At 48.4% G+C, this 11,257-nt stretch overlaps 1 protein-coding gene across 1 annotated transcript; it reads right to left on the reverse strand.

Moving 5' to 3' along the window:
- Window positions 1–3,595: 3,595 nt before the first annotated feature.
- Window positions 3,596–4,144, reverse strand: LOC138447975 (octapeptide-repeat protein T2-like). Its single transcript, XM_069604501.1, has one exon. The coding sequence runs from the start codon at window positions 4,142–4,144 to the stop codon at window positions 3,596–3,598; it is 549 nt and encodes a 182-aa protein (XP_069460602.1).
- Window positions 4,145–11,257: the final 7,113 nt, after the last annotated feature.

Below are 11,257 nucleotides of genomic sequence, written 5' to 3' on the forward strand. Positions count from 1 at the left end.
GGGGACACGTTGCTCAGCCCCTGCAGAGGAGGAGGTGGCATCATCCTCGATTCTTCCCAGCCAGGCCAAGAAGACATGGTGGGGCAGGGGTCGGGCAGGTGGGATTGATTGTAAATGGGAATGGTAGACAGGATGAGTTGATGGAAGGTGACAGGGGGTGATATTGCCACACTGTTTTTTTCTGCTTCTCTTTTGCTCTGTGTTTTCTATTATAGCTCACATATAGAATTATGTTGAAAGAATGTACAAAACATTTGTCTTAGGGCAAGATTAATTGGGATTAATCTCTCAGACTCTTGTTAAGGGTTCTGCTTTATACAGCTTTCATTTTTCATGCTTTGGTAATAGTTTTCCTTATGGAGATGGGTGAGCATATGGAAAATGAAGAGAGTAGCCAATGGAAGGTCAAAGTAGTGAGGGAGCTTATGGAAGGAAACAAAGGAGCAAATGAGAGAGCAGATGACTGTGGGGGTTTGGGGGGAGGCACTAGATAGCCTCTGATTTTGCAAGGGATGAGCCGGTGGAAGGCGAGAGCAGATTTCCCATTTGAACAAATTGAGTGAATCTGGGAAATCACCTCATGTCCGCAAAACCTGGCGAGGTGAACAGGCTGTTTCCATCCAGAGAAATACCCCTAAACACAGAGTTCCAATAATAGAAAATGACTACCTAAAAACATGTAACATCTGTTGCACCATTTGACAGCGATTAACTATTCCTGCCATAAGCTCCACCCCTGTGCCCCACCTAAGTGGCACCATCTGTCAGCCTTGCCCAAGGATCCCTTCGCCAGAAATCTGCAAAGGAATGCAATCCTAACAAGCATCTTTAACAGACATTCAAGTAGTCTTATGGGTAAATGTGTCAACCCTGGCCCTAACAACCTGGGTTTGAAACCAGGCTGCTGCACCTCATAAAGCAGTCTAACAGACTAAACCAAATTAAGGGCAAATGGATTTTTCAGACCCAGGAAGGCATTTTTTTGCCGGATCACAGATCTGAGAAAAGATGGACCCCCCTGATCACAAACCTGGCCCACCCAGATAAATATTTCTGCTACTGGACCTAGTTTACATACCACTGGTCTAGATTCTTCTGCTACTACCTTTCCTGAGTGCCTGCCCCCGCTCCCCACTCACACGGTCTACTCCTGCCCCTGCTCCCCACTCACACAGTCTTCTCCTGCCCCTGCTCCCCACACACACAGTCTTCTCCTGCCCCTGCTCCCCACTCACACAGTCTTCTCCTGCCCCTGCTCTCCACTCACACGGTCTACTCCTGCCCCTGCTCCCCACTCACACAGTCTTCTCCTGCCCCTGCTCCCCACACACACAGTCTTCTCCTGCCCCTGCTCCCCACTCACAGTCTTCTCCTGCCCCTGCTCCCCACTCACACAGTCTTCTCCTGCCCCTGCTCCCCACTCACACATTCTACTCCTGCCCCTGCTCCCACTCACACATTCTACTCCTGCCCCTGCTCCCCACTCACACAGTCTACTCCTGCCCCTGCTCCCCACTCGCACATTCTACTCCTGCCCCTGCTCCCCACTCAGTCTTCTCCTGCCCCTGCTCCCCACTCACACATTCTACTCCTGCCCCTGCTCCCCACTCACACAGTCTTCTCCTGTCCCTGCTCCCCACTCGCACATTCTACTCCTGCCCCTGCTCCCCACTCACACAGTCTTCTCCTGCCCCTGCTCCCCACTCACACAGTCTTCTCCTGCCCCTGCTCCCCACTCACACATTCTACTCCTGCCCCCGCTCCCCACTCACACATTCTACTCCTGCCCCTGCTCCCCACTCACAGTCTTCTCCTGCCCCTGCTCCCCACACAGTCTTCTCCTGCCCCTGCTCCCCACTCACACATTCTACTCCTGCCCCTACTCCCCACTCACACAGTCTTCTCCTGCCCCTGCTCCCCACTCACACAGTCTTCTCCTGCCCCTGCTCCCCACTCACACATTCTACACCTGCCCCTGCTCCCCACTCACACATTCTACTCCTGCCCCTGCTCGCCACACACACATCCTACACCTGTCCCTGTTCCCCACTCACACAGCCTTCTCCTGCCCCTGCTCGCCACACACAGAGTCTTCTCCTGCCCCTGCTCGCCACACACACAGCCTACTCCTGCCCCTGCTCCCCACTCACACAGTCTTCTCCTGCCCCTGCTCGCCACGCACACAGCCTACTCCTGCCCCTGTTCCCCACACCCACAGCCTACTCCTGTCCCTGCTCCCCACTCACACAGCCTGCTCCTGCCCCCCATTCACACAGCCTGCTCCTGCCCCTGTTCCCCACTCATACAGCCTATTCCTGCCCCCATTCACACAGCCTGCTCCTGCCCCTGCCCCCCATTCACACAGCCTTCTCCTGCTTCCTCCTCCTGTCATGACTACTTCTGTCTATGCTGGCTGATTTTACCTCCTGTCATAATTGCTTGCCTCGACTGGCTGCTCCCATTCTCTGCACACATTGCCTTCTTTCACTACTTCCTTCTCAGATCCCTTCTGCTATTCACTGTCCCTATTGCTTCATCCTTTCACTGCTACCTCCTTTATTTGCCTGCTACTACCGCCTGATTTTACTGCCACCTGTCACTGTTGCCTTGCCATGAAACTTGAACTCATTCTCTGATCATTGCCAAAAAGCGTGCAGGACCCCCACCTTCCAGTGCTGCCTCCACATATTGCCTCTACCAACTGCCTGCTCCTCCCAAAACCACGTGCTGCTTCACCTGCCTGCTCCTCCTCACTTCTCCCACTGCCACCTGTCACCAATGCCTGCTCACCCAAGCTTCTCCTCTATCGTCCACCTGCTGCCTCCTGTGGCCGCAGTAGCCTTATCACGTGGCCTTCTGCGACTCCCTGCGAGCACTGATTTCTGCTGTCATTACTGCCTCCCCCCACTGCCTGCTGCTGTGTCCTCCTGCTTCTGGATCGTACCTTATCCTTCTGCACTGCTATCGTTTTGCTCTTCCTGCCAGGTCAGGCTCACTGTTCCCACTGCCTCCTCTCAATGCTGCCTGCTCAGGCATTCTTCTCCCAGATCCTGATCCCACTGCCGCCGACTCAGACCTCTTTCCCCCTATCCCCTGCCTTTACAGCCTCTTTCATTTACCACTATTCCCTGCAATTTCCTGCTTCTGCCACCACTTCCGGTTACAGCTGTCCGACCCTACTGTTTTCCTTTTCAATGACCTCCCTGTGCTCTTTCCCCCTCTTGCTTCTGCTTTCTTTCTTGATGCACTCTGCCTTCATTTCCCCTCCTGCTTTCTTTCTTGTTGCACCCTGTTCTCTTCTGCCCTTCTGTGCTCTTTCTTGCGCACTCTGCCCCCCTTTCCCCTCCTGCTTTCTTCCTCTCTGCACTCCGCCCTCCGGCCTCCTTTCCCCTTCTATTTTCTTTCTTTCTGCACTCTGCCCTCCTTTCCCTATCTGTTTTATTTCTTGCAGCACTCTGCCCTCCTTTCCCCTCCTGCTTTCTTTCTTTCTGCACTCTGCCCTCTGCCCTCCTTTCTCCTCCTGCTTTCTTTCTTGCTGCACTCTGCCCTCCTTTCCCCTTTTGCTGTCTCCTATACACTCCTGCTTTCTTTCTTGCTACACTCTGCCCTCTGACCTCCTTTCCATTTTCTGCTTTCTTTTTTGCTGCACTCTGCCCTTCTTCACCCTCCTGCTTTCTTGCTGCACTTTGCCCTCTGCCTCCTTTCTCCTTTTGCTATCTTTTTTTCCACACTCTGCCCTCCTTTCTCCTTCTGCTTTCTTTCTTCCAACACTCTGTCCTCCTTTCCCCTTTTGCCTTAATTCTCGCTGCACTCTGCCCTCCTTTCCATATCTGTTTTCTTTCTTGCAGCACTCTGCCCTCCTTTCCCCTCCTGCGTTCTTTCTTTCTGCACTCTGCCCTCCTTTCCCCTTTTGCTTTCTTTCTTGCTGCACTCTGCCCTCCTTTCCCCTCCTGCCTTCTTTCTTGCTGCACTCTGCCCTCCTTTCACCGTTTGCTGTCTTGCTGCACTCTGCCCTCCTTTCTCCTTCTGCTTTCTTTCTTCCAACACTCTGCCCCCTTTGTCCTTCTGCTTTCTTTCTTGCAGCACTCTGCCCCCATATCCCATTCTGCTTTCTTTCTTGATTTACACTGACCTCATTTCCCATTCTGCTTTCTTTCATGGAGCACTCTGCCCCATTTCCAATTCTGCTTTATTTCTTGTCACACTCTTCCCCCATTTCCCATTATGGTTTCTTTCTTGTTGCACTCTGCCCTCATTTCTCCTTCTGCTTTCTTGCCGCACTCTGCCCCATTTCCCATTCTACTTTCTTTCTTGCTGCACTCTGCCCTCATTTCTCCTTCTGCTTTCTTGCCGCACTCTGCCCCATTTCCCATTCTACTTTCTTTCTTGCTGCACTCTGCCCTCATTTCCCATTCTGATTTCTTTCTTGCTGCACTCTGTCCTCATTTTTCCTTCTCCTTTCTTTCTTGCCACACCCTGCCCTAATTTCCCATTCTGCTTTCTTTCTTGCTGCACTCTGTTCTCCTTTGCCCTTCTGCGTTCTTTCTTGCTGCACTAGGCCCTCATTTCTCCTTCTGCTTTCTTTCTTGCAGCACTCTGCCTGCATTTCCCATTCTGCTTTCTTTCTTGCTGCACTCTGCCCTCATTTCCGATTTCGATTTATTTCTTGCTGCACTCTGTTCTCCTTTGCCCTTCTGCTTTCTTTCTTGCTGCACTAGTCCCTCATTTCTCCTTTTGCTTCCTTTCTTGCTGCACTCTGCCCTTATTTTTCCTTCACTTTTCTTTCTTGCCACAATCTGCCCTAATTTCACATTCTGCTTTCTTTCTTGCTGCACTCTGCCCTCATTTCCCCTACTGCTTTCTTGCTGCACTCTGCCATCATTTCCCATTCTGATTTCTTTCTTGCTGCACTCTGCCCACATTTCCGATTAGGATTTCTTTCTTGCTGAACTCTGCCCCCATTTTTCCTTCTCCTTTCTTTCTTGCCACACTCTGTCCTCATTTCCCATTCTTTGTTTCTTTGCCACTATTTTCTACACTGTCTTTTCAGTCCTTTCCCTTTTCTTTTTAACGATTGTTCACCCCTTATTTCAGTTTCTTGTCTGCATTCCTTATTATCTAACTCTCACCTTCGTCCCTATCCCTTCTTTCACCCCATGTCACTATTATGATCCTTTCTGTCCTTCTCGGTTACATGTCTTTATAACAAATCATTTAATAACGAATGTACATATAATGAAAAATAAATAACGACAAAACATAACAGCCGTTTCCCCTGACTAAAAACCCACCCAAACCACTTCCCCACAAGATTTAACCCTTTACCCCACCCCACATACATTTTTGTTATTTTTTTTATTTAATTTTCATTATAAAATAATTTGTTATCACATTTTCGTTATAAAGACTGAATACCTGTCTCCTCTTCTTTCTCTCTTTCATCTACCCTGTCTTCTCACTCTGCTTCCCTGCCTGCCCTTTTTCCGTTTTTGTTGTTACTAACCTTTTTCTGTCTAATTTTATTCCTTAATGGCCCCTCCTGGTTGCCCTAGACCTCAGTCCGGTGTGCCTGAGTCCCATGGAATACCTGTCACACTTCTCCCAGGGGATGGACTGAGATGAAAGATGATGAGGTACTACGGTTTCATGAAGAGGTGCTAATTTATGGGAGCTGCGTGCCATCCCAAAAGCCGGCACAGTTAACCCTTTGGTTGCACCATGGGGGGAGACTGATATGAGCAAGGCAGGCTTCATGGTGTCATTTCATAGACCTCCGAAACCACACAGCAGATGCGTTGCTAGGAGGGACCTGGAGGGCTTTTGGTTGTAGCCCCTGATAGAAGCTCAGTGGCTACAACAAAAAGGCTAGCTAGCCACGAGCCCTGACAGTCCTGGCATTAGCATAGCCCCAGATATTTTCCAGACGTAGCAAAACCCCTGCCGCACAGGAGGGGACCAGGTCTGTGTGCGCATACATGCAAAAGGTGCCCTGCCGCGCGGATGCGGAAATGTGTACAGTAAAAAAGGCTCAACCACATTTACACGCTTCACTTTTCCAATCCGTTTTGGAAGGAATGTAAAAGGGCCCTCAAGTTTTGCTTTAAAGGCAGCATTTACAATGGACGCCTATGGAAGCTGCCTGCTTTTACAGGGTGAAAAATGCAGGTAGATTGCAGAAGATTGCAGAGGCAACTGGCAACTATTGCTCTCGTGGCAATTCCAGTTTGATTGCCAATTGTGCCGTGGGCTAAGCTCACATCCCTTTGCGTCCCCCAACTTTGCCATCAAATGGCACTGAAATCCCCTGCATCATTAAAGCAAAGTGTAAAATAGTTTACGCCTTTCTTAAACTTTTTTCTTTTCTGATCCTGGGCACTATAAAATGATTTCCATGGTTTTATTAAAGGCTGGCTTGGAGGTGGGTATCATCCAACCTCTGCTATTAAGGCGGCGGACCCAGGATAGTGTTTATCTTGTTCTGTTTCTGCCAGGAGAGATTTTAACAGACCAAACTATTTTGGATGGAAATGCCCAAGGTTCATCAGCCCTGCCACTGGTCTTCATATGCCATCAGTGCCTTGCCCCTCCTACACAAGGTTCATATTTTTGGGAGCAATCTGGTGCCCTCTTCAGGTGGCACCCCAGGCAGCTGCCTAGAATGGCCTTTCTTTACTACTGGCCTGGCACAGGCAGCTAGGGATGTTTGGGAGAAGGGCTGAGACCCTGAGACGTTCACATCGCTAGTGGAGGGCCATGTGCAGAGGCACACAGGGGCATAGCCTTGGACATGAGAGGACCTCAGGCGAGGGAGCAGAGATTGTGTTTGGGACATGACGGGACATACACATGGTTGGCATGTTCAGCCTTATTGGGGCAGACAGAGGGTATGGCTGCTGCCCAGGTAGCAGAGCTTAAGTAGCTCAGGGGGGGGTGTGGGCCCAGCAGGGGGCCTACCCAGTCTACTGCCACTGAGAGTACGCCGATAATAGTTAAGCATTCCTTTATTTCAAATGAAGGAACGCATATTCTGAACGCAGCCTCTGAGATGCTCTGGAGACGCGCACCCTCTGCCCACCCACTCCAGCTTTGAGTTGACAGAGCCTTGAAAGTGTGAGCAATTTATAAGTGGTGGCTCATACAAGTCATTGTTTTTACACCACAGCAATAAGAACTGAACATGGGGCATTTGTATTCTGAAGGCCAGCACAAAGCATCAGTTAGCTGACCAAATCTGCGCATTCTTCTAAGAGAATTAACGTGCCACACAGAAAAAGTTTTAAACTGTGTCCTTTCTTTTCATGTCTTTGACACACCGAAACGTTTTATTTTTGTATATTACTTTTTAGTTGCATATGGCACATGCCTGAGAAGGTTAACTGAAATGGTCTTACCTAAGAGGTCTAGTGGCTGCTTTGGGACATGGACTAAATGCATCGGCTCAGCATTAAAGTACTTTTAATTGCCAACCACTGCCAGATGGCTCCTCAATGGGACTTGGCACCGTGAGTAGTAACGGTTTCATTGTGTCACTTTGCAGGCCCTAGTCATGATAAATCAATGCAGTGATATGTGTGCAGCAATGATTTATGTGCTGCCCAAGTCACCACCCATTTTGTTAAGGCGTCTATGTGCTGTTCTTCTATGTAACAGCACACATGACGTTTTTTGTCTGATGTGTCCCATGTCCATACAGAAGCACACTGGAATTGTTTGTGTATGTAGCTCTAACGAGTGTGATACTGTCCCGACGCCTAAACACATAAAGCAATCAAAGAAGTTGCCTCAAATTGTACATCCACTGGGCCAAATGCCACACCATGATGTTCACTATCTGCAGGCCAGCACTAATAAGAGATGCTAATGCCAGCTCTGTTAGAGAATAACCCCTGAGGCCTGTGCAATGGTGAGGAGGTAGTGGCTAAGGACATTTTGGCCCTATACCACTTCTCGGAAGCCTGTTTTGTCTAAAACGCTTCATCGGCTTATTACTGGTCAAGCTAACGTTTGTAAGAGGTACAATCCTTTCTGTAAAAGTTTCCCTCTTTATTGGGTGTCTCTTGTAGGGTATCTGTTCCTGTCTATAGATATAATTCCCTAAAGAGACTTCTGCATTGGGGACGGGGCATGCTCACACTGAGACCCAGGCCCTTCTCATCTAAAATTCTCCAGAAACAAGAAGCAAAAGAGCCTCTGTACCCCATTTGAGTGGCTGATGTTGCAGCCATTTTATCCCTACATCCCAAAACTTAAGATGTCCGAATGAGTATGTATGGTTCATGGTTACAAACATTAATGTCAGGGTGAGTGTTGTGAACAGTGATGTGAGCACTAAGCCTTGTGTTTGTTACGTATTGACTGAATGACACATACAACCCTTTTATCAGACATGTTTATAAATATGGGGTGAGAAAAAAAGAAAACAGGGAATACCCTTCAAAAGAATCTAGATAATCTAGAAATCCCTTACCTCTGGGTGAGCGACCACATTTGCATCTGTGCCGGCGCCCCCAGATTTGTATTATTTTACATTTGTGGTGGTGAAAGGCATGGGGATGGGGGCCTTTCCCAAGCTCCTGAGATGCCTAATTCCAGCAGGGAACGCTGAGCCCCTACACCCCAATCGGAAAGCGTCAAATATTGCCAGCAGATGTGTGTTGACTGCAGGGGAGGATTTATTTTTTTAATTCAGAAGTGTGTACATTGCACGTAGGTTCTTTGTGGTTTACAAGAAAGGCACGACATTGCTGTGCCTGCTTGCCAAATAAACATGTTTCCGCTGCAAGGTTTAGAAAATAGAATAGTCACTGAAAGAATTGAAAGCCTGAGGCAATTTACCAGAAACGACCAAACTGCAATGTTATGTTACTTTCTTTTGCATTTCTATAGCGCCTCCTTCCATAGTTTGTGCTGTTGAAGCGCTTTATTTATTTATTTGGATTTGTAGAGCGCACTGCAGCCCAAAGACATCGAGACGCTATAAGAGGCATGTACAAAGGCTTGATTCTGGGTTACATGAATGCCGCCCCTTGAAGTAATCTTAGCACAAGGTACATGGTTACAAATATAGAGGTAGATACGGTACAGGTTACTTAGTTACAGCAACATTGGTAGATACAGGATAAATACATGTAGTGTCAAACAAAGAGCATGGTTTTGATGGCCTTGCGAAAGGCCACATGAGAGTCAATTAGCCTGATATGTGGAGGGAGGGCATTCCAGTGGGTGGCAGCCATGGTTGGAAAGCTGGTGCCACCAGCACAAGCTTTACGTATTTTGGGAACGGTTATCATGTTTGAGTATGGCGTTCTGGCTGGCCTGGAAGCAAGGGGTTTGGAGATCCTTTGGACCAGGTATGGGGGGACCTGGTCGTGGAGACACTTGTGCATCAGGGCAAGGGTTTTGAAAATGATCCTTTCCTTGACTGGTAGCCAGTGGACCTGCCTCCTGAGTCCTTAGATATGATCCCTGCGTGATAGACCTGTGGCGGCCCTAAGGGCGTTATTTTGAACTGGTTGCAGTTTAGCAAGATTTTTACCTGAAGTTCCTACGAGAAGGGCATTACAGTAGTCCAGTCTAGATCCAATTATTGCTCTGGCGATGGTGAGACAGTTCTGTTGGGATAGGAACGGTCTCACTGCATTAATAAGTTTGGAGTGGTAGGCTGAGGAGGATGCTATGGCATTAACCTGCCTGTTCATGGTCAGGTTAGGTTCCAAATACACACCCATGGTCTTAATAGCTTGTGAGACAGTGATGGGTATTTTGTCAACTGTGAAGGAGCTGAATTGCTTGTCCAGCTTGCCCATGGTGGACGGGGAGCCAATCAACAGAAGTTCGGTTTTCTCACTGTTGGGGCATAACCAGTTTTCTGCCATCCAGGATTGGATCGTTGAATAGATGGAATTGAGGGTGTTCAAGTCAGACAGGTAGTCACCCGAGAGGCGGATGAACACCTGGGTGTCATCAGCATAGTTCGTATATGAGATGCCCAGGGTGTCCAGGATTTTGAACAATTGCCTGGTGAAAAGGTTGGCTCAGACCCACTTTTTGGAGACAGTTGGGGGCCTGGCCCCGGCTGGCCCCGGCCCACTTAAAGCACTGGGCTTATCTCTCTTCAGAGAGAGCGGCTCAATCATAGGAGAGGGCAAGCAAGGCACGAGGTCCGGTGAGGATATGAAGCTTGAGTGCACATTCAGAGCAGTCGAAAAGGGGTGGGGGCTTCATGCACAGCAGGGGCTGGACGGGCAGCATGACACTTAGGGCCTTATTCACAGAGTTTTCCAATGGGATTGCACCATTATAAAACACTTCTCTGAATCAGGCCCTTTATCTTTTTTTTTTAACACTTAATCCTTGATCAAGAGCAGAAACTGGCACAGCAGGGATTGTGGGATGTTTTGGTGGTCAGAGAGGATAATGGCACATTAGCATGCGAATGCCAAAACACCACCAAACCCCATTTACTCTATCAACTGAGTAACACTTCCAAAATGAGTAATTATGCTAAAAACCAAGCCCATTTTTCTTTCTTAAATCTTCATAAAGCTGCACAGTCCACTCCCAGGATATTTCTTTCGCTATCATGTGGGACTGTGTTTTAAAACCACCACATCACCGGCATTGATGAGTAAGAAACACAAATATATCTTTATCTGAAGTGTTCCTTTGGAGTGTGGCTTGAAGTCTTGTTGGCAGATTCTCAAAAATTAGCACAAATGAAAAGAATGCATTATATGCACTTTTTTTCTATGGCACTTCTTGTAGAAATGTGCAGGCCATCTTATTCTCAAGGGTGGCCTGCGCATTTCAGGGCGGGTTGGACAGTAGAGCAAAGATGTGCTGGCCAGCCCCCTTTCATACATTAGCAACCCTATTGTATGACTAGCTCCAAGCGCATTTCACAGAGACCGGCCTGCCTCCATACGAAACACGAGAGAACAAAAGCATGTCCATTCCTGTTTAGGGGACAGCAATGCAAGTGTGACAGCTGCAGTTGGGAAGTGACTCTCTCATGATTTAAAGGAATGGTTCGGCAGAAATATTATTGTCCCTATGGTTTGGCCATGTGTTTTTAACCATAATTCGTTCGATCGTACAAACATTTCCTATGCACTTTACCCGAGTTTTCGTCTCTTGAACACAAGCAAAATCAGGCAGCAGGGCACGGCAATCTTGTGATAATCTTATCACTTGCCGCATCGCCCTGGGTGACCTGCGTTTGCAGCACTAAATCTTATCCCCCGCCCCTGAGCCTGAC

Source organism: Ambystoma mexicanum, chromosome 3q, assembly GCF_040938575.1.
Source record: "Ambystoma mexicanum isolate Mex_15411 chromosome 3q, UKY_AmexF1_1, whole genome shotgun sequence".
Lineage (NCBI taxonomy): Eukaryota > Metazoa > Chordata > Amphibia > Caudata > Ambystomatidae > Ambystoma > Ambystoma mexicanum.